A 24743-nucleotide genomic window follows, 5' to 3' on the forward strand; every position below is an offset into this window, starting at 1 on the left:
AACATTTTAATAAAAGAATAATCAGAGAAGCCATCGAGATAGAAAAACGCCCACACAGCATGAACGAATCGAGTTGATGCCTCCTCCCGCCTACCAGCCATTTGGAAACCCGCCCTTAGTGACAAACGACTCCCTAATACAAAAAATGATACCAGACCCACACTCACAAAAACCACACAGGATGTCACCACCACACATCCACGCAAAAAGCAAACCCAAAGCCACACCGATGATGAGGCACGACCACAAACCAGAAGACAGACCACAGCTGCATCATTAGCCACTTTAAACCCCTCCAATCCAAACATGAAGCAAACTGACACCCTCCATGAAGAGGAGGCACGACCACGAACGCGAAGCCAAGGAATGGCAGGGCAGCCCAAAATCTTGAATCCCTCTGCAACTCAGACTAACCTGAGCACAACCAAACAGAACACTCCCCCAGCCAATCAGAGCACAGCCAATCAGAGCACAGCCAACCCCCCCGCCAATCAGAGCACAGCCAAGCCCCTAACCAATCAGAACACACCTCCACCCAATCAGAACACAGCCAAGCTCCCACCCAATCAGTTCATACCCCCACTGGCAGTTAAAAGGAAGAAACAGCTAAGACGACACATTGCTGTATATATATATACACACACACACATACATACAGGAATGTGATTATTAGAATAGATATTTTAAACAGATTAAGAATGTATTGGATTGTACTTATGCAGCGTTTGGGAATAATATGAAAATCATTATGTATTGGAATTGAAAAAATGATGACTGTTTAGATTGGGATGCTTTCAATAATTAATGGAGTGTTTTAAATTACTAGGATGGACTTCTTGTATGACAACAAAGACATGATAAGGCATGATAAGTAATTGGAGAAAATTTGAATTTTGTTTGATGAATGTGAATGAAATAAGGTTTAATATTATCTCGTTATTTTAAAGAGATGGATTGACTCTGGGATTACATATGTATAGGGCTGATCAATATTTTATTGCTATTAGGATATTTATTGTGTAGTGGAAGAAGAAATAAATGAGATTGGTGATACAATGAGGGATGTGAGATATTAAGAATTAGAATTGATAATTTTTTGTTTTAAATTTAAACTATTATAATTGTAAACTGATAAAGTTATAAAACAGGTTTAATAGTAATAGAAATTTAAAATAGAAATGGAATATTTAAATATATCATGTTAATTGAGGGGAATAGAGAGGGGATAGTGAAATGTATTGAGTTGAGTTGTTTATATATGTCTTTACTTTTGAATGTTTGACCACCCAACCACCACGGTGGGCCCTGAGTACTTTTTCTTAAGAAATTTTAAAAAACCAAAAAAATGTGTTAAAAAAAAACAATGCAAGATGTACTCCAATAGTGATGGAAGTTAAGGCTATTTCCATCCTTAGATAAGCAGCAGAGATACAGTTCCTAATGAAATTATAAGTTTATTATTGTTATTTAATTTGACAATAAGCTTGTCATCCCATTCTCCTCCATGCAGCATCTGTGTTATCAACTTGTCTTGAAATACTTTAAATGCAGGTTACTATCTTGAAAAACTTCAGCATAGCATGCCCTGAACATTGGGCAGTTGGGCAAAATGGCAGATGTTCCAAAAATTTAATTTAAGCATTCATTCACTTGTACTCTCTCTCTCTCTCTCTCTCTCTCTCTCTCTCTCTCTCTCTCTCTCTCTCTCTCTCTCTGTGTGTGTGTGTGTGTGAGTGAGAGAGAGAGAGAGAGAGAGAGAGAGAGAGAGAGATTATGTCTGTAATTATGTCTGCCTACATTCCCTTAATACTTTTTCTCCAAGAACTGTAGAGAACATACAATTTTAATTCTTCTCTGTTTAAATTAACATACCTCATATATTTAGCTTTGCTTACCAAAATAGGTCACATATTCAGCTTAACATAACAAATTAAATTCCATATTGTGTTGTTATACTGCCTGGCTGAAACATTATGAGTGCCAGAAGGTAAGACCAGACAATAAAGTCAGAGCAATGTTTCAAAGGGTTTCTAAAATTCTTTCAGTATTGTTACTGTAATTCAACTAACTTTGTCAATTTCATGTGTAAGCTTCCATACAGGCATTAGTTGTAAAAGATCCATGGTAAGATGGGAAATTATTTCATTCACATCATTTCCTTTTTTGAAATTACTTGTGCACAGGAATGTAAATAGTATCTCCAAATTTCTTTAAAAATATTGATTCATTCCAAATAGTCTTTTCTTCAAAACTATCAATTCTAACTACTGGCAAAAAGATATATAAAAGAAATAGCAATGCTATTCATACTGGATGAACTGTACATTTTCCCCTCATGCTCAGTAAATAATTGAACACAGACATTTAAACGTATATTGGTGTTTTAACAAGAGTTGTGTGTATACTGTGAAACAAGAAAGTAGCAAGACAACATATCAAAGATACAGTACAGTATTCTGTACCTTTGGGGGAGGGGAGAAAACAACTCCAGGACCATTGTGCAAGTCAGCAGCCTCCTCAGTGGCTATGCTGTTTCAAGGAATATTACTATGTATTAAGAATTTGTTCATTATCTTTTTAAATGGAAATAGGGGTTGAGATGCACCATATTTATTTTATTATTAAACCTTTATGTTTTTTATTTATTATTAAAGTTTTATGCCAGCCATCTCTCCCACAAGGTGACTCATATCAATCTTACCCAAGTTAACAAACTTTAGAAATTCTCAAGCAGAAATAAACAATATTCATTTTTGTTATGATTGCAAGGAACTGTGAAGAAAGATGAACAAATGTTAAATTGCAATGCCAACTTGCTACAGAACAACTCATTGTGGCCAAGTCATCACAGGACAATTCAGCATGGGACAATTCAACCATTTAAATTAATTATTTAAAATAATTAAAAAATATGTTAATTTTTGTCATTCATATTTAATTTTGTCCCTCCTTTTGCATCCTTTTAAATATTATTCTATTCCATAATATCTTCAATATTAGTGTAACTCTTGACCGAAAGTGTGTTGTCCCGTGGCAACTTGGTCATGGAGAGTTGTCCTGTGGCGACTTGGCTATGGCAAGTTGGCCATAGCAAGTTGGCTGTGACGAGTTGTCCTGGATCCTTTCTATATGTATCCACATTTTACGTGCATACAAAGGAGTTGGTTTCAATTCAGTTTAGAAAAAAGGAGTTTTCTAACATACTATTTCCTTCAAGATATAGGGGAAGAAGAGTGTTGTGTCCTGAGCCTGCAAAGGCAGGCTCAGGACGTTGCAATGGTCCCGGACAATTGCAAGCTGCCCGGGACCAGACTGGCTGGCACTGGCTTCGCACACATTCGCGAGGTGCAGAGCGCACCTAATTGTTGCCATTCTGCCTGGGGAACGTTATTAAGGGAAGCAGAGAGGCCTGCGAGCCTCAGAGCTGTAATGGAACAGAAGAGACTACAATAAAGACTTCTTGAAACTACGAGATGTTCTGTGCTCATTCACCATTAAGCCGAGGACTCAACACTGGCGACGAGGATGGGATGCCTTACAATTGACTAAGAAGAATTGTAAGCTTACCCAGGAGTCCTGAGAGCAGCTAGGAAGACGGCGTTAAATTCAGCACCTGCCTGCCAGTACAGCGTCGCTGGAGGTAAGCTGGCTGATAGATTCCTTCCTTACAAAGGAGAAAATGGCGAAGATAGGGAGACTGTCTGAATTTGATGTCACGCACCCAGAAAGATGGGAGTCTTATGTGGCCAGAGTAGAAAACTATTTTAGAGTAAACCAAGTAAGAGAAGATGGTTCAAAGGCCGCTACTTTGCTGTGTGTCAAGATGCATTTGAAAATGCATTTGAAATTGCTGAAAATTTAGCAGCCCCTGCGCCTCTTGAATCTGTCACCTACACAGATTTTTAAAAATTACTAAAAGAACATTTTCAGCCCAAGTTATCTGTTATTGCATGGAGACATACTTTTGAACAGAGGGATCAATGAGCTGGTGAATCACCTAAAGAATACATTGCAGCTTTGAGAAGAGCAGCTAAGCCTTGTGAGTTTAAAGACTTAGAAGAAAGGTTGAGAGACAGATTTGTATGTGGGCTTAGGAACAGAGACTTGCAGCAGAGACTTTTTGCAAAGGAAGACATATCATTCCAAGATGCCTTGAGAGAGGTTACTGCAGAAGAGGCAGCAGGTGGGGCAATCAAGAACCTGAGGCCTATCAGGAGCACTCCAGAAGCTGTTTCCGTGCACCATGAGGGAGTCCAGGAGAGCTCGGAAGAGGATCCTGAAGACGAGGTGGATCATCTCTACCCAGCCAAAGAAAGGAAGCAGAAGGAAGGCAAAGAAAAGTCTTCAGCTGTACCCAAGTGCTTCGGGTGTGGAGGTCGCCATAAGAGGACTCACTGCAGGTTCCGTTCTGCAATCTGTAGAGCATGTGGAAAGCAAGGCCACATAGCAGCTGTGTGTCTGGGCCATCAGAAGGTACAACCCCGAGAAGAATTGTGCCTGAAAGGTACCAGGGTCCCCAGCCAAAACAGGGTGGGCTTCTGTGCATCACGAAGAAGCATTTATAGGACAGGCACACACAAGCCACTTAAAAAGAAACTGTCACTTAAGGTGAAGTTGCAAGGAGTTCCATTGGTTATGGAACTAGACACTGGGTCTCCACTTTCAATTATTTCCATTCACACATTCAGAAAGATTTGCTCTAGCAGTGGGTTCCAGGCCCAGCTTAGGCCATCCAATATAGTTTTAACAGACTTTCAAAACTGTGTGTGTGTTAAGGGGGAGGCCACCCTTAATGTACAATACAAGGATTTTGAAGGTCCATTAGATGAGCGGTAGTTGGGGGTGAGCGCACGAGTCTTATAGGACTCAATTGGTTTGAGGCCTTGGGAATACAAGTTACAGGGCTTAACAGTTTGCAAACATTAGGTCTACAAGAAGTCTGCAAAGAATTTGCAGATGTCTTCAGCCCTCAGCTCGGTGCATACAAAGGGCCCCCAGTTTCCTTAAAGCTGGACCCCACTGTCACTCCTATCAGAGTAAAAGCAAAGAGAGTACCTTTTGCTTTAAAAGGAAAAATTGATGCTGAATTGGACAAATTGATTCAGCAAGGTGTCTTAGAACCTGTTGACTCAAGTCCTTGAGAAACTCCCATAGTCACGCCTCTTAAGGCTAATGGGGATATTCGCATCTGTGCAGATTACAAATGCACTCTAAACAAGGCATTGCAGCAACATGCCTATCCTGTACCTGTAGTCAGCCATATTCTGGCTTCCCTCAAGGGGGGGCGTGTTTTTGCAAAGCTAGATTTAGCATAGGCTTATCAACAGTTACCTGTTGATGAAGCTGCTGCTGTAACACAAACCATTGTAACACATAGGGGGGCATTCAAAGTCAAAAGACTAAATGTGGAATAAATGTGGCTCCTGGAATTTTCCAAAGCGTAATGGAAAATACTTTGACGGGTATACCAGGGGTTTGCCCCTATTTTGATGATGTCTTAATAGCTGGAGACTCCACTCAAAATTTAGCTGAGAGATTGAGGGCTGTCCTGCTGCGGTTCAGGAAAACAGGCCTCAACCTTAAAAAAGACAAATGCAAAATTGGGGTGCCTTCTACAGATTTCCTGGGATTCAAAATAGATGCCAATGGCATTCATCCTGCTGAGTCCAAATTAAAGGCTATTATGCAAGCTCCTAGGCCTAAGTCCAAAGCTGAACTACAAGCTTTTCTGGGCCTCTTGAATTTCTATAATGCATTCATTCCTAACAAAGCTAATGTAGCTGAACCACTTCATAGGCTTTTGGACAAACAGGCAGTATGGCAGTGGTCACAAGCACATGAAGCAAGCTTCAATGAGGTTAAGGCCTTACTTACATCCAGTAATGTGCTTGCATATTTTAATGAAACTCTTCCTGTGTGCATCGCTTGTGATGCTTCCCCTTATGGGGTGGGAGCAGTACTTAGCCATCTAAGACCTAATGGAATTCAGGTTCCTGTAGCATATTACTCCAGAACATTGTCTTCTGCTGAGCAAAACTACACCCAGATAGACAGGGAAGCCTTGGCTGTTGTTGCTGGGATTAAAAAATTCCATGATTTTTTATATGGCAGACATTTCACAGAATACACTGACCACAAGCCTTTGTTGGGGTTGTTTACTACAAACAAACAAACCCCCCATATCATCTCTCCCAGAATGCTGAGATGGTCCATCTTTCTGTCAGCCTATGATTTTTCTTTAGTTCACAAACCTGGCAAAGAAATGGGCCATGCTGATGGCCTCAGTAGATTACCCTTACAAATAGTAGAGGCTGACCCTGCCCCTGCCATCAACATCCTTTCCATTCAGGCGCTGCCTGAGTCACCTTTAAATGCCAGGGATGTGGCTGCTGAATCAGCCACAGATCTCACACTCACTCGTGTATTATCCTGGGTTTTGTCTGGATGGCCAGAGAGTTGTCCAGGTACTGAGTTTCAGAGTTTCTGGCTTAAGAAACATGAGTTATCCACTTTTCAGGGTTGTCTGCTGTGGGGCAGCAGAGTTGTTATTCCTACCTCAAGGAGGTCTAGGGTCTTGGCTTCCCTTCATGAGGGCCATCCTGGCATTGTAAGAATGAAGGCGCTTGCGCGCAGCCATTTGTGGTGGCCTGGGTTAGACAAAGAAATAGAGGTTAAGGTGCACGCATGCCACCTGTGTCAGCGCTCATGCCCAGAAATGCCCCAGGCTCCTGTACATAGATGGGAGGAAAAACAGTCACCTTGGTCTAGGGTGCACATCGATTACGCTGGGCCCTTTCAGGGTCAATTCTTCTTGGTCCTTGTTGATAACTATTCAAAGTGGCTTGAGGTTGTACCTGTCTCTTCAACCACCGCTGCCAAGACCATTCAGGTACTGAGGGGGATTTTTGCTGCACATGGGCTTCCAGATGTTTTGGTGTCTGACAATGGCCCTCAATTCACCTCTTCCGAATTTCAAGCTTTCTTACAGACCAACATGATTCGTCATGCCACCTCTGCACCATTCCACCCTTCCACCAACAGTATGGCTGAACGGATGGTCCGCATCACCAAGGATGCTTTAAAGAAACTGACCTATCGTGACTGGCACCACAGGTTGGCAGACTTTCTTCTTGCGTATCGCACCACACCTTCAACTTCTACTGGGAAAAGCCCAGCTGAACTTCATTGGGGGGCGCAGATTGACTTGATAGGTTGCACCCAGACAGACTGCCTTCTAAGGCTACACAACCCATGGCACTGAGGTATCTGCAAGTGGGTGCCCCGGTATGGACCCGTAACTACGGGCCTGGTCATTTGTGGGTTCCTGCTGTCGTATGCAAGGTTACTGGCCCTTTGTCATACGAGGTCTCATTGGATGATGGTCGTGTCCTTCGGCAGCATATCGACCAGCTGCGTACAAGACTGGACTTATCCTCGGAAACTCCTGGGCCTTTTCCAGGGGGGGAGGGGGACCATTATGGGCAAAGGGATGGGTGTTGGCAGCAGCCAGGGCCCAACAGAGAGGCCACAGATGGCCTATTCCAAGGTTCCGCAAGTGTTCCAAACAGGAATCCATGGGAATAAGAAAGCACACAGGCACCAGTGCCTACTCCAGCCAGGGAGTCACACAGGGGGTATACTCATCATTCACCAATACCATTCAGCACTCCAGTCAGGGAGAATAACCGGGAGCATCCTAATAACCCAAACATTGCAAGAGAGCTAGCACACAAACAGTCTAGTTGGCCCAGTACTGCTACTGTTTCCAGAAGGAGGCATTCACACAGGGAGGTGGTCGAAGAGGCAAATCCCAATTCTGGCACTTCCGGCACAGATGGGGGGGCAACTGAGTTTTGGGGAAATACTGAAAGCCCAGACAGTCCCGTTATGGGGCTGGGGAGTGAGGGGATGCAGTCCCTGGATAGGTCCAGTGTGGGCCAATCTACGGAGATGCCTAACAGTGGCAATCTTATAGAGGGGCCAGAGAGCCTGCAACTAGGCAGGTCAACCAGGTCATTGGGAGAACAAAGTCCTGGTCTGACGAGCCCGGTGGGCAAGCAAACAGACCACACAATGGGGCACGGTCCACGGGGACCACCAGGGTCTGAAAGAGGGGGCAACTTCATGTCATCCCTGTGCAAAAAGAAATTGGGGATTCTCAGATTCTAAGGAGGTCACAGAGAGTAAAGAGATCTCCTAAGTATCTTGAGGACTTTGTAACTCTTCTGGCAAAGCAGAAACAGTGAGAGGGTGTCTGCTGTTGTGAAAATTGGAAATACGGGCATTGGGTATTAATCCCAGAATAATAGCCCGGTACCATTTGGAGCATGGGTTGGCACACCACGCTCGTGTTGAGGTCACGTGTAACTATCAATATAGTTTATTAGTCTTAGCCGGGGAGGAAGGGGTGTTGTGTCCGGAGCCTGCAAAGGCAGGCTCGGGACGTTGCAATGGTCCCGGGCAGTTGCAAGCTGCCCGGGACCAGACTGGCTGGTGCCGGCTTCGCACGCATGCGCAAGGCATGGAGTGCGCCTAATTGTTGCCATTCTGTCCGGGGAACATTATTAAGGGAAGCAGAAAGGCCTGCGAGCGTCAGAGCTGTAACGGAGCAGAAGAGACTACAATAAAGACTTCTTGAAACTATGAGATGTTCTGTGCTCATTCGCCATTAAGCCGAGGACTCAACAAAGAGGATTTGTATAATATTAGACTTCCAGGATTAGTTGACAAAGTACCAACAATAAGGCATTTTTCTGCAACTCTGCTGCCATATAGTCATAGTGAGGACACTGACAGCCTGTCTCTGCTGATTGCGCCACACTTACTATTAAGTTGTCTTATGCAATTGTCTTTGTTTCTTTATGGGTATGTATTAGCCCTGCAGCAAGATACATTCAAGTTTTTTTTTACAAGTTTAAAAGCTTGGCTAAGGCCCCCTGGGTCTTCAGACTTCTAGGTGGCTTCCGCTCCACCTTGACTGTATTTATACCACTAGCTTTAAGACTGCAGCCATGATGTTTGCAAATAAAGAGTTTTATAAACCCTTTGTCAGAGTTGCCACTTTGTTTGAAATGCTGGATACTATAAATGTTAAACTGAATAACCAAATCAGAAAACATAGAATATAAAGAATTCTGACCACAGCACACAAACCAAGATTTTCTTTGGACACACAAAATGCAAATGTGTATTCAGGAAGGTATGTGTATATCTGATTATATTTAGAACAGTGTTCCATATTACATAGTAAAACTGAAGTTCTTAAGTAGTTTCCCCAGCAGAGCAGCAGCAGAATAAGAAACCAAGATTACTCATGTAAATCTCTTGATCAAAGCAAAAATCTTTTTTTTTTTTTGCAAAAAGAGAAAAAATGTGCAATAAAAATTGCTGAAGAGTAAAGTTTCTTGCTTAAGTCAGCTTGCAGAATTTGAAATGACCTGAGTCTCTTGTTTGTTTGCTCTTAACTGGCTGCAATTAGAGGCAGGAATGATATTAAAAACTTTCAAGAAATATTTTCAAGCCACAATAGAAGATGCAGATCAGTTTCATAAATGGAAACACATCCAGAAACCATTTCTTTTTATTTATTATCATCTAAAACTATTGTTTATATGTTGAAGCTAAAAAGACTGGAATTGACAATTATAAATCATGTAAGTGAGGAAAAAGTTCAAAGACATTTTGTATCAAGGGTAAAAAGTTCATAGACAAAGAACAATTGGATGTAAGTTCATGCTGTATTCCAACATCCTTTAATTTAGGATACATGTTTAAGAGAGATTTTTATTTCATTTTCTTGCAAATAAGACACTGCTTCTAGGTAGTGACTCTTGCTGACTACTTACTATTCTCTTTACCAAAGTCAGAGAGTTCAGGTTTCATGGACTGATATTTTTAAACAAACTACCAAAATTGAAATTATATTAGCACATACTTTAGCTCTCTAAAAATAGCAGCAGTATTGGGAAAATAACAAGGGATAGAAGGAATCAAACAATCCAAGGATGTCTGAGCTTAGTTGATTCATGAAAAGCTGACTAATATCTGAAACAGAGCTTTTAAACCCTTAATAACAGGAGTCTGAATTGTCTGCAATATTTTGGATTCTGCTTCTAGAATACTTTATTTGGTTTTTATTTTAATATTAAGAGAAACAGGTAATATTTGCGTATTGTGCAAAATTATAGACTGTTTTACTGGTGTTAGTGTCGCTGTTTCATATATAATGTTTAAGCAGAGACTACAGAACTTAGATTCATATTTTATGCTAAGATAAAATGAAACTATGCAGATTGTGAACCTGTTATGAATATCATGCAGTGTAGCTTTTCTTTTTGAAAGCATCCAATAGGGTGTGCTGAGATAAATTAAAAATGCTGGAAATTTTATACATCTATGTTGTCAATCAAATGTATACTGGCTTCTAACATATAAAATATTAAATTCATATTTTATTGTAGCTTCAGATGCATAACTCAGAACATATTAGAGAGCAAAGCCTTGTTTTTACTTGTTTTATTTCAATATTTTTTTAAAAAAATCTTAACTTACAAATTAACATGTTTAATTCAAAATGCTCCTTATAGATTACCTTTAACTTCACAAAATCAAAACATGTGGCAATATTTTGGTGATTCACCTTCTCTTCTTATATCCCAAATTAGATTTTTAAAAAGTTACTTTAATTTTCATTTTGGAATATAAGTTTATAGGTCTATGACCACGGTGTTATCTACTCCTATAGCAGACATGTCAAACTCGTGAAGTCACGTGACGTCGCGCAATGTATCAGAGCTTTTTCGCCATTGCCGGCAATGGGGTGGGCATGGCTCCGGTATGATGAAACCGGCCCGTAGGCCGGCAGTTTGACACCCCTGTCCTATAGATTTAAAAAAAGTATGAAATTGGATTCGACATCTTTAAAATATAGGAATTTGGGGCGGGGGGGGAGAACAGTTATACAATTATATATAGCATTCAAAAATGAAGGCCCTTGCTAGATTCTTGAGGAAAAGTTCACTGGACTCAGAAAACTCAAAACTCAAAAAACTTAAAGCCTAGGATTAAGCCAGCTCTTTTCAGACTTTTATTATGAATCATAAAAGTAAAATATATATAGGTAGCTGAATAGAGGGGAATATGTGCCAAACTTTCCTACAAAGATTTCACAAGGCCCAGTTCACTGTCCTACTATTTTCAATCTTCCTGAATCGAAATGGCTCTTTTGAGGTTCAATTCAGACTTCTTACCACAATCGAAGATATCTAAATACTGTTATTATGACAAGCAGACTGACAATCATTAGGAGACAAATTCTCATATATGATCATTTGGATAATATTATAAACATTTAGAGATGTTAATCCCATAAAGTCTTCATTCCTATGGAGGCAGCGTTCTTCTTTGGACTGAAGAAATCAGGTAATCCTCAATGTATGATCACAACTAGGACCAAAGCTTCTACCACTAAACAATATAGTCATCAAACAAATTGTGTTCAATCTTACAACCTTTTTTGCCATGGTCATAAAGTGTATCACCAATTAAATGAATCACATGGTCATTAAGCTTCCCCCATCAATCTTGCTTAATCAGAAGTCCCCTGGAAAGGTCACAAATGGTGAGTTCAGAATGTTGCAACTATCATAAATACATGCCAGTTGCCAAGCCGGAAATTTTGATCATGTGATTGTGCAAATGCAGTGACAATCATAAGTGTGAGGATCCATCATAAATCACTTTTTTCAGCATTGTTGTAACTTTGCACATTTGTTGAACAAATGGTCTTAAAGACTACCTATACATAAAATAACCTTTAAGATGGAGTGAAGTTAATATGTGACAAAAACCATTCAAAATATGTTTATTATTATTCAATCACTGAGTAAATCTTTACCTGAGATGAAAGCAGATTGCAATCCAAATGCATTCCTTTCCCTGTTTTATGTCGTTGGAGAAGTGCAGCCATAATTGCTCCATATGCATATAAACCTGTAGCAAGGTCAGTCATAGCTACGCCTGGCCTAACTGGCTCACCACCCTAAAAAAAAAAAAAATATCAGGATGATAAAACTGATATATCATACCTGTGTCACTCCCAAAATGTTTTTTTCTGTAAGCTACAAATCAAACAACACTTCTTACAACATTTAACTATGAAACTTCTTTAGAACTTCATAGCTTCATATTCAATGATATGGGCAATTATATACATTTGCTAAACTAGCTGTTTAACCGTTTCAATAACTTAAAATAGTTGAAAAAAGCTGAAGCAATTTAAATAAACCACTCTATTATGAAGGGTAAGTCTCAGTATGCGTGCACTAGCTGTTAAGATGATATCTTTGCTTAGATAAACAATACAGTAATATCAGTTTAGGCAAAGAAATGCATGCATTATCTGATTCACATTTCAAGATTCCAGAAGCAACCATCAAAGTTACATAATATTCCTTCTCTGGCTGGATATTTGCAGGGGAAAAAAATCATCTATGTTTGCAGGTATTTTAGGATACGAATGAAGAAGGATCAAGAAAGATTAAGCATACATTATCTTCTATGCGTCTATTGTATCTGAAACAGAATGTCTATTTCTTCATTCCAGAATTGTTTATCTTCTGGGAAATGGGGAAGATATCTCTACAAAAAACAATATACTTAAGATTAAGAAGAGCTGTGGTGGCGCAGTGGTTAGAATGCAATATTGCAAGCTAATTCTGCTGACTGCCCATTGCCAGCAGTTCAAGTCTCACTGGCTTAAGGTTGACTCAGCCTTCCATCCTTTTGAGGTCGGTAAAATGAGGACCCAGATTGTTGGGGGCAACATGCTGACTCTGTAAACTGCTTAGAGAGGGATATAAAGCACTGTGAAGCGGTATATAAGTTTAAGTGCTACTGCTATTGCTATTTGCACTTTTCATTTATTTCATATTCTTTGGATTATCAAACCTATTGCACTATGGACTTATAATCGCTAATCCTTTTAATATTAGCCAATCCAGAATATCTCAGTTGACTACAGAGAACCAAATTGGACAAGAGGTGAGATTACATTTTTGGCTCCTTCCTACTTGGGACTCTATGATATTTTTTTCATTGGAAGTTAGTACAAAGTATAGAAACCAGCCCAGAAAACTATACTACCTGTCCTCCCCATCCTTCATCAGTCATTCTGAATATTCAGCATGATGCTAAATCAGTTCACATGAAAAAATAAAAACCTGTTGTATCTGCCACTTGACAAGCTGGACCAGAAATAAATATAAGTGATCCAAGGCTGATATCAGCACTAAAATCTCTCCAAAGACTGCTGATATCAGTTTCCAAGCATAAGTATTATGCAAGCTTCAGCACAATTGCAAAAGAATTGTCATATTCTCAAACTTTGTGAAACTTATCAGTGATGTGCTTGGAAATATATTTTTGAATAATAATGCTCTGTTTGAATCATCTGAAATTCATATTTCAGTAGGAAATAAATAATACTCAAATCACATAGAATACTTTCTTCAATGGGATATTTGCAGGAAACATCTCTTAAATCATAATAATTTGTCTATATGGGATAGTACATAACAACAAATAGAGTTTATAAATCCTGTTCTATAATGAAAAGATGAAAGATAGCAGAAAGATGCAAAAAATAAATAAAAAGGCATTGACTATCTGCATGGTTTCAATCCTGAGAGTAAATCCCACTGAAAGTATGGATTACGTCTAAGCAAGCATAAATAAAATTGCACAGTAAATGAAGCATATTATTCAAGGTTCATTAGACATAAGAACCATGAGATTAAACCAAATATATTGCAGAAAAGGCTGCCTACATTTAATGCCATCATCTAACACCCAACTCATTATCTAGCATGTTAGTTCAGAAGCCAATTTCTTATTAATTTCAGTCCTCTCTGCTAACGAAACAGTCACTTAGGATTATTGAAAATTGCTTCCAGCATTCAGGCACATTTGGGAAGCATTCTTACTTATTCTAAAGGACCAAGTGTCAGACAAAAGAATTTAATTCACTTGTATTGGATATAATAATTAAGCAAGATTAATAATCCATTAAAAATATGCTATGTAAATATTTGAAACCACATAAATTAATACTGAATTAACCACTGAATGATAATAATCTTATGTAATAAAATTATATTTTTGTAATTGTAACACATTTAAAAAGAATTGGATGGGGAGTGGAACAGATCTGGATACTGTTAGTAATTTTCTCTTGAATTATTTATTCACTAAATGTGCCACCATTTTTCTTACTCAGGCAATACAGACCCTACCGCTTTGGCTTTAATCTTTATCCAAATGTGTTGGCTAGAGATCAAAGCTTTGCAGGCAAATATATAACTAAATGAAATGTCCATGTGCAACATATACACATACACATCCATCATATTATTCCTTTCAGGGTAAGCAATGATATGCAAAGCACAGAAATAGAGTAATAGTAAACCAAAGAAACTTAAGACATTAGATAATGAAAGAATAGCTAAAATTACTTTTCACCTATGCCATTAACTATATCTTTCTGCTGTTGCAATTAGCTTTGACCATTACATCCATACATTGTTTAATATACTTTCTTTTCTTTTGTAAATTCTCACCTTTCTTTTCAAAGATCCTTTAACTCCGTCCAACCACAACATTCTTCATTTTCCCTTTCCTTACAACTTGTTAACTGTTACTTGATATAGTTGTTTTGCAATCTTCATTTATTATTTCAACAAGCTCAACAAACTTTTTTTTGTACTGGTTGCTCATGTTTGTTTTCAATTAACATTCACTCAGCACTTGTTTATGCTTGACCTTATCCCCTTTTTTACTGTACATACTTTCATTCAATGTACTTCTATGTTCCTCCTAATATATTTAATGCTCACTTCCATTTATTTAAGTGGCCTGAAGTCCACTCTTATATGTAGCCATTTTCAACTGACAGTCATTCTCATAAAAGGATAGATATTAACTACTACCTTTCTATGAGCATTTATACATCTTAACACTTCTCATTCTATTTTTCCACTTTTAATAGACATTCTGTTAAAATATATACATTCATTTATTTGCTCCACTTTTTGCCATTTATATACAATTCACAACTTTTCAATCTGTTTTTCTTATCAAATAGAATTATCTTGGTCTTGATTCCTCATTGTATCATACAATCTATTTGGCATTGGCTTCTAATATTGAGAGTCAATCCAAATACAGCTTCCTTTGAGTACAAAAGTTCACTTTTTGCTCATTTGTCACCTATTTTATTATTAAGAATTCTTTTTATCAAGCTTCCATTAGCATAATTCATCATATTTTGCAGCACTCTGCAACCATAGTTGTATTTACTCTGTTCCAAGTTGCACAAGTATTTTATGTTCACTTTCCAGTCATATTACTTTTCGTACCACACTCATACTTCTTTTCTTATAATTGCTATACTTTTACCCTAGCTTATGTTTCCTTTTTCCTTTTCTTCCACTTTTTCCCAAGATCCAATCTTTAAATGAGCAACAATTGGCATTCCTACACTGAGAATATTTATTCAATATTTCTCTCAAATATTCAATATTCCTCTCAAACAAGTAAATTTATCATGCATTTAGATTTATATGCATTTTTCTACCAAGTGTAAATAAGAATAATCTTATTTTTCATTGTTTATATGAAACAGATTTATTTCTAAATACCAGTCATGTTTTCATTTATTCTTGAATGTCTGAATGGTCCAGTCACTTGTTTGGTAATATCATCTCATTCCCATTCATTTATGTCACCGATTGACTAGAGGAAGTTCTAAGTTAATTACTGCTTTGTTCAGCTTCTATTCAAATTTACAATGATCCCGAAAAAGTAGAATTACAACTAATATTCAAAATTCTGGCCATTGCAATGTTCCCATAGTCACATGATCACAATTTGGGCACTTGATAATCATTATCCATTTACAATGGTCATAGCATCCCATGTTATACTGTATGATCATTCTTTGTCACCTTCACAGTTGGCTTCCAACAAAGGAAGTCAATATGAAGCTGACACTAGATTGCAAATTGTGGTTATATGGTGTCATTAATTCATACTTTTTATAATGTATTAATCTTACACTTCAAATTGCAATTTTTCATACACTGACTTGCAGACCATAATCTTCACCACCTATCAAGGATTTGGCCAATAAGACTTTACTAAGTTAGGGAAGGTTCAGCTTTAGTCATCCTCTGCAGAATTCCCTAATAATGATAAGGAATGTACCAGTCCACTTTTAAACATTTTGGCTAGCATGCCACAAATGCAATCAATTTTAATCCATATATGTACTATATGTAAGCTAGCATCTCTATCTGAGAGACTAAACTGTAGGTCAACAGACTGTTTCCCATATCTTCACCTTACAGAATGATCTAGCTCAGGGGTGTCAAACTGCCGGCCCATGGGCCAGACGCATCATCCGGAAGCCGTGCCCACTTCATTGCCGTCCTGATATGTTGCACCACATCATGTGACATCGCAAGTTTGACATGTCTGAATAAAGATTTAAATTTTTTCATAATAGCCAATTCCCCATACTGGAAAGTTTACAATTACAATGCATAATATACTTAGAAATTAAAAGAAATATAAAGTAAAGGTTTTCCCTGTCCAGTCATATTTAACTCCAGGAAGTGATGCTTATCTTTGTTTCTTAGCTGAGGGAGCTAGTGATGTTCGAAGACACTTCCATGGTTATGTAGACAGCATGACTTAGCTTCCCACCAAAATGGTACCTATACATTTGCATGCTTTCTAACTGCTAAGCTGGCAGAAGCTGGGGCGAGTAATTGGATCTCACCCTGCCGTGCAGTGCTCAGATCTCAAACCAGAGCTGTCAGCTTTGTAGCTGATAAGCTCAAAGTCTTTAAGTTGAACTATTGTTGTCCCAAAAGAAATGTTTATTCTCTTATATGTTATTTTCACGATTAGCTTTTAATGATAATTTTGTTAGTATAGGTATAATAAATATGTGATCCTTCAGTTGTTTTTGAATTACATGTTCTGGAAGCTCCAAATGATAAAGCCAACAATGAAAGAGTTTAAAAATATCTGAGAACTGTAAGTCTCCATCTTATACTACACAATATTTTACCATGCCTTTCTTTGCTTTCTAAATATCTTTTAATTTATGAACAGATTGGGTTTTATACATTTATCTAAAAGTAACATTTTTCTATTTTTCAGCATTCCATATCATATTGCAAACCCTAAATTATTCCCAGCAATCCGTTCAACAGAAAATAAGTAGGTTTAAAAACATTTATCAAGCTATTTGCAATCAAATCAGAGAGAGGGAGAAATATATAAAATTAGAAAGATCAGAATGTCTGATCATCACATTTAAATTCAACTTTATAGATATATTTTTCTTTTTAAAAACAAGCTGAAGAGATTTTGATATACAAAACAAACTCTTATTGTCTTTGTCCTGCAAATGGCATATTGAGATATATGGCTTACTTAAGAATGAATTTTGGGGTAAAGAGAAATACAATTGTAGCTTACATAATTCATTACAACTATTCTCTAGGTTTAGAACCTCCAATACAGGACCTGCAAGTACTCCCAAATATTTATGCTGATACCTATAGCAGCCACACATTCACCCTATTTTAGTGACAGAGTTATTTACAATAACTGAAAGAAAAGGGATAAAAACAGACTTGTGTCCTCATTATTATTAGGCTACTACAACACATTTTAGAATGTGAAATACACTTGAAGATAATGAAGATGCAATTAGCTAAAATACTGCATTCTACTACTAACAGGAGAAAATAGATTTTATAATGTTATGCTGAAAATACTACTTTGGTTACCCATAAGCTGATGGGCTCGATTCAAAGTACTGTTTTAATCTTAAATTCTAAAAGTATGGCATTTATTTACTTACAACAGCGGTTCTCAACCTGTGGGTCTGGACCTCATTTGGGGTCGAACGACCATTTCACAGGGGTCGCCAAACAACGCAGTCCGCCATTTTTCCCCCTTTTCCTTAGCTGTGCTACTCCCTTTTATTCTATTGGCTTTTGAAAGCCAATAGAATAGACTCTCTTGAATACAGTCTAATTCTATTGGCTTTCAAAAGCCAATAGGAATTGTCCAGGCTGTCTCTGCCCTGCTGAGCCGCCAAAAGTCCCATTCTGCAAACGGTGCTGCACCAGTTGAGTAGTCCTCGACTTATGACCGGTTGGGGGTCGCGGCATTAAAAAGGTTAAGAACCACTGACTTACAAGATGTTTCTCTCCTGGTCAGAATCAATGCACCCTGTGAGTTTGTTCCAAAACAAACTATTTTATGTCTCTATCTCATATAAAATATAAATTGAGGAAGTACAGAAGTGTTCTTTTCCTGTGGAAGCCCTATATTATGAAATACTTTATCCCTAGATGTACTAGATGCTCCCACTTGTTTGCATTTGGCAAAACAGCTAAGATAATCCTATTGCAATAGGCTTTTGGCACAGATGATTCACCTGGCCTGTACAGTTAGTCCTTGAGCTGGTATGCTTTTTTTTTTTTTTTTCCATTGCTACTGGGGAAAGGACTAGAGGAATGAATCTCTCATGGCTGCTTTTGTTGCTTCTTTCATTGCTGTTACTTTGATGACAGGAATACTGTAGTTATCTTGTAAGTACTTTAAAATATGATTTTTCATTATAATACCGTATATTCCGGCGTATAAGACGACTGGGCGTATAAGACGACCCCCAACTTTTCCAGTTAAAATATAGAGTTTGGGCTATACTCGCCGTATAAGACTACCCCTCTTTCAACGCACACCAAATAAAAATTAAAAAACATCAGATTTGATTTCAATATGGTAATTTTAATTCAAATGCTTATGGCATAAAGGTACTTAGCAGGAAAACTGTCACTTATAAACATAAGGCTGTTTGTCATCAAACATGTAAACATAAAACAGTGCAAGTGATTAAACTTTTCCTAATTCACTCTAAAGCTGAAAGGAAGGATCAGACAATAAACCCATGGGAGCTGCCATGCTATTTGTTTTCTAAGCTGTCAACCAAACTGGAACTGATGATGATAGGAGGAAGATAACAAACAATAGAGAGAGCAAGTGCCGGGCAAGTCCCTGGCGAGTCAGCAACGCCCATCATAACTGCAAGCTATTTTTATAGGTTTTGCTGGCATGATACTTTCCCTTTAAAAGCCTTTAAAATCATCCTGTTCATCATCTGATATCATAAAAATATCAATGACATCTTGTGATACATTTGCAAGGCAGTCATCGTATGGATCGAATTCCGTATCAGATGGTGTGGTCTCAGCTTCGGCTTCCTCTTCATCTTGCCACAAGTAGTCGTCCTCCATACCATCTAATGAATTTGATATGCCACACTTCTTGAAAGACTTGATTATTGTTTCTGCATCAATATCATTCCAGGCTTTTATGACAAACTTGCACAAAACATCCAATTGTGGAGCACGCATGTTTCCTCCTTTTGTGAATGACTTTTCGCCACTAACCATCCATTCATTCCACTGTTCTCGAATGCGATCTTTAACTGGCTTGTTTAGGCATACATCCAGTGGCTGTACTAACGATGTTAATCCTGCAGGAATAACTGCCACATCTGTGTTTAGTCTTGCAAGCTTTTGCTTGGTGCTGGGAGTTAAATGAGCCCTGAACATATCCCACACCAGTAGACTACGTTTTTGAATAAGTCCACCTGGTCGCCTGCTCCATACATTATCAAGCCATAGCTCTACCCCTTCTTCATCCAGCCAGCCTTTTTCATTCACATGTACAAAACAACCAACAGGGAACTTGAGTTTCGGCATTGTTTTTCTTTTAAAAATAATCATTGGTCTCAGTTTGGCACCATCATCTGTGCATCCTAGTACCACTGTAAAACTGGACTTCTCATGTCCTGTTGTTTTAATTAAAATTGTTTTTTCACCTTTCTGATGGACAGTTTTATTTCCAACCATATCAAAATTCATTGGAGTTTCATCCATATTTCCAATACTACTTAATGCATAGCCATGTTTAATGCGCTGTTGTATTATGTATTGATGGAAACTAATTACTTTGCTATCAAGATCTGCAGGTAATTTTTGTGCAATTTTCGTCTTTTGCCTCAGTACCATATTATGCCTTTCCAAGAATCTAGTACACCAGGATGCAGTGGCCTTAAATCTGTTGCTGTGATCTGGGTTAGATTTTGCCCACTGAAGTGCAAACAAACGTATTTTATTTCGTGTCACTACATAACCGTTTTGGCGATGCTCATTCACCATGTCTGCTACATGTTTTTCAATTTCTGGCCAATGTGGGGTGCCTCTTCTTAATGCACACTTACCCCTTGGCATACTCTTTAATGCTTTTTCATTTGCCTTCCAGTCCCGAACCATCTTTTCTGTTACTCCATATTGTCTTGCAGCAGCGCAGTTATTATGTTCCATGGCAAAGTTTACAACTTTAAGTTTGAAACTGGCTTCATATTTCCTTCTTCTTGCTGGTGGAGCCATGATAGGGTCTTGACTATTGGACATTTGTATACTGTACTGTATGTATTGGTGCTGTACTGTATGAACTGGTACAGATACTGGTGCTGTACTGTATGTACCCAGTATACAACAACCAGCCAATCACAGCAAGCGATGAACCTTAGCTGGTTGTTGTATACAAAGCCTGCTTGGATTGGGTGGATCAGCTCTCCCTGCCTGCCCAACCCTTCCTGTCATCGTATAGGCCAGGGGTAGGCAACCTTGGCTCTTTTATGACTCATGGACTTCAACTTCCAGAATTCCTGAGCCAGCTATGCTGGCTCAGGAATTCTGGGAGTTGAAGTCCATGAGTCATAAAAGAGCCAAGGTTGCCTACTCCTGTAGAGGCCCTAGGGAAAAAATGGACAAGCTAATTCCATGAGGGAGGGGGAAAGGGAGCACAGTTTCTGAGTTCTCATTGGCCACCTGTAAGTCCAAATGAGTAGCTCAGGGTGTGTGAGTGCACATGTAGGCATGCGTGTGACTCCCTGGGTCCCTTCCATTGCCCTCCCCCCAGTAGCAAGCTTTGGCTTGGAGCAAACAGGCTGCACACAGGGATCTCCTCCTCTCAGTCTTCCACCCTGCGAATACTCCACAGCCTCTCCAAGCTGAGTGAGCAGAAAGCCTGCCTGTTTGTCAAAGGCTCTGCCTTGTCAATCGCACACACACCTTGATGAAAATTGCCCTGCCTGCAAAAGGACTTCTCAGCAGTTTTTTTAAAGCAACACTACCAAGAATGAAATTGGCGACAGCCAGAATGTTTAGGGAAGAAGGAAAGGAAGCAGTTAATAAACCGAGTAAGAAAGGCATTCGCCCTTCGAAAACTTGCATTTCCACAAATGTGATAAGTTGCCCCCTTTTCAGGTAATGGGGGGGGAGTAAATGCTTTCCTTTTAATTTGTTATTAAAACTCAGTGCACTACAGTACTTATAGATGGGAGCCAGATTGACCAGCCAGGATCTGTCATAAATAACCCCACAAATGCACCATGCAAGTTTATTTAGGCAGGGGGGGGAGAAACTGCTTGCATAAGCTCGGGCAAAAGGATTGTGTAGCTGTTTTCTGTCCCCACTCCATTCCTGCTTCTTAACTCCGAGAGTAATTTAGCTGACACCCCTCCCCTTCCAGACCCATAAGCTCCGCCTCCCCCAAGCTACTCTCACCGGCAGTGAGAGGTAAACGCTGAAAAGCTTGCATGAAGAAGCACTGACAAGTGCCTCGAATGGACGCAGATGCTTAGGTTTGTTTTCATTATATAAAAAAACCACCCTACAATTCTTTTCCCCCCTTCCCCATTACATGGGCCATCCCTTTCTACTTCCTTTGAATGAATTAATCAGGGGATGGCCACTACCAATCCGCAGTTCTGGAGGGGTGGGCAAGGAATTGGGATGCAAAAGGGAGGGAAGAAGAGAGGAGACGGTTTGCAATGTAGCATTATAGAATGGGGATTAAACCTCCAGGAAATCTTACCGTCACAACAGCCAGATAATGCCTATCGTACTCTCAGAGATATCTTTAGTTGATCGGCTGGTTTTAATAATAACCCTAGGACTCTTTTTGAGTGAGAGAGAGGGGGGGGGAAGAGAAAACTTGCTGAGTAATATTTTTCCGGCGTATAAGACGACCCCCCACTTTTGCGAAGATTTTAAGTGTTTAGAAAGTCGTCTTATACGCCGGAATATACGGTACTCTGCTTTTTGGTAAGTATTTTATAAACTACTATGCTTGTTTGTAAGGAGTTACAAAAAATTAAGTGTTTTCATTACTGTGCTTGTTTGGTTTCACCTTAGAATTGCTTGCAGAAATACTGGCCAGTATCTACAGAAAGCAAAGTAATACTGTAAAGTTCCTTTGCATTCTACACTACTGTGTTTGTTTATTTTTGCTTTGAGGATTAATATGTACTACTGTAGATTGCCTGTAGAACAAAAATGAGGCCAATTCATGTTACGACAGTTTTGACTTACAACCCTAAGAGTCGACTGCATTAGGGATATACTTTTAGGACTACCTGTATTTAGAAGTGTATTGTTTTTACTATCTCGTGTCCTTATTTGATCTTATTTTTCTTCTGTTAGAAAAAGGTAGTGAATATATCATATGCTGTAATTAATTAATTAATTAATTTCAAACTGGCTAACAAATATAGTTGCTCTGAATATACAGGAATCAAATGATTATAAGAACAAGTTGGCAATAATTCTTACGGCCAAGAAAGCATTTTTTCTTAGTATCAAAATCTTACAAATCGTTGATAATCTGAAAGCAATGCAACAATTACAAGCTATGTAATTCAAACCACCTGAGATTATTTGTACTTATATATTTATTGTATATTCTTTCCACTCATTTTTATTTCCTAACTTTATTAATTCTGCTCATTACTATATGGCTTATGATATATACTAATGAAATTTTCAATTTTAACAACAGGATTTTATTTTACTTGCAGAAACATACCTCAGGCCCTGTGATATGCAAAAGTCCAGAAACAGCAGCTGCAACTGAGTCATAACCTGCTTGTTGAAATTTTGGACCAGTCTGACCATAGCCTTAAAAATTGCAAAAGAGAGAGAGGGGGGGGGAGAGAGAGAAGGTAAACATGCTACCCGTAGCAGTGAACTCTGCGGCAACTAAATAGAAGCATTATGCTATCTCAGTTATAAATATTCAAGCTATATAGATCACATGCTTTTTCTTCTGTATTAATCAGAACAGAATGTACACTAGATCTGTATATAATTTCATCTGTAAAGCAGTCAGCAAACACAGCAAAATAGCATAAGAATTAGCAACAGGTAAAGTCTAAGGCAGGGGTGTCAAACTGCCGGCCCATGGGCCGAATGCATCTCAAGGAAACCGCACCCACCCCACTGCCGGCAATGGAGAAAGAGCTCCGATATGTCACGCAACATCATGTGACGTCATGAGTTCGACATGTCTGGTGTAAGGTATCTGAAAATTGTGTAAATTCCACTACTAAATTCCAACAGCTGGCTTTTAATTTTTTTTATGGTCACTGAATTAATGCACAACACAAGCTCATATAACAATTACATTTATTTGCCTAGACAAATTGATCATACCACAACTTTACTCTAAAAAATGAAAACATAGCAAATTTTTTACTGAATTGGAAGTATAGTGCACATTAGCACTATTCCTTGCTTCAGATAACATCAGATGACTGTTCAATAAACTGCAAAAGAGGGTTCCTTGTGACTTATCAATGCCTGGCTTCTTGGCTGAAGTCAGATGTCAATTCTCTAGATATAAGGAATGACCTCAGCATTATTTCTCCAGACAAGGCTGATTTATACAACTCCTAAGGCTTTGCCTTATTCTCCAACCCTCCAAAGGACTTGTGACACTCTCTTCAATTTCATCTTCTGTGGAACTTCATATGCCATTGTTTTAGTTATGAACTTTGCTAAATGTGTATGTCTTTGCAAATACACAAAAAAAATCAGTACTAAGAAATTAGCACATCTTAATTGTAGAATCAATCAAATAAATACATTTATTTAATGAACTTATATTTCAATCCACTTTTCATTTTAAAATACTCTCAAAAACACAGTATGAGCAGACTTCCTGTGAATATGGCCAACAACTCACATGGCCAAAGAGAATTTCTCTTTGGACTGTCATTTTTTTCTACTTACTTACAGAAGGGACAGGCTTTTCTTTTCTTTACATGACTCTCCTGGGCTAGGGAGAGTCCTACAATCATCTCACAAGATCCTCCCTCTGCAAGTAGCTTCAGGAGCTATACTTCGAAGCAGTTGGTGAGCCAAAACCTGGTGGGGGGGAGGCTGTAATCACTTGTCATTGGAAAAACAGCCACTTTGGAATTTATTTTTCAAATGTACAATAAGTTGTGCCTGTCTTTTCTTAATCAACTTACGAGACTATTATCTTTACTAGGTAAAAGAGGCTCTCTTTAATCACAGCCTATTACTCCTTTTTGAAGCTCTGTGCCATTTTTGAGATTTCTTGATTGTTAAACGACAAGGAAAAGGGTTGCTGGATGCAAGCTAAAATGAGGAAGTGTGAAGTATTTTTTCTTCTTAAATTTGATGGAGAAGTATACAGATAGAAAGTAGCAATTCATTTTCATTATCTCTATAATGTGTAGCTCTGGGTTGCTTTGTTGTGGGTGGTTGAAATTCTCTGATTTTTATGAA

At 38.6% G+C, this 24743-nt stretch overlaps 1 protein-coding gene across 5 annotated transcripts in view; it reads right to left on the reverse strand.

Moving 5' to 3' along the window:
- SUGCT (succinyl-CoA:glutarate-CoA transferase) overlaps positions 1 to 24743 on the reverse strand; it is a 389221-nt gene that overhangs the window by 311433 nt on the left and 53045 nt on the right. For all 5 annotated transcript variants that reach the window (XR_005555979.1, XM_039336722.1, XM_039336725.1 and 2 more), the window contains 2 exons: positions 23017 to 23108; positions 11897 to 12040 (listed from right to left, as the gene is read on the reverse strand). Coding sequence is in view for 4 of the 5 variants with exons in the window: in XM_039336722.1 (XP_039192656.1) it covers positions 11897 to 12040; positions 23017 to 23108 (236 nt within the window). In the remaining variant the exon portion in view is untranslated. The remainder of the gene's footprint in view (positions 1 to 11896; positions 12041 to 23016; positions 23109 to 24743) is intronic.

The sequence above is a fragment of the Crotalus tigris genome, unplaced genomic scaffold (genome assembly GCF_016545835.1).
Source record: "Crotalus tigris isolate CLP2741 ecotype Arizona unplaced genomic scaffold, ASM1654583v1 scf7180000017666.379230911805:20528666, whole genome shotgun sequence".
Taxonomy (NCBI): Eukaryota; Metazoa; Chordata; class Lepidosauria; order Squamata; family Viperidae; genus Crotalus; species Crotalus tigris.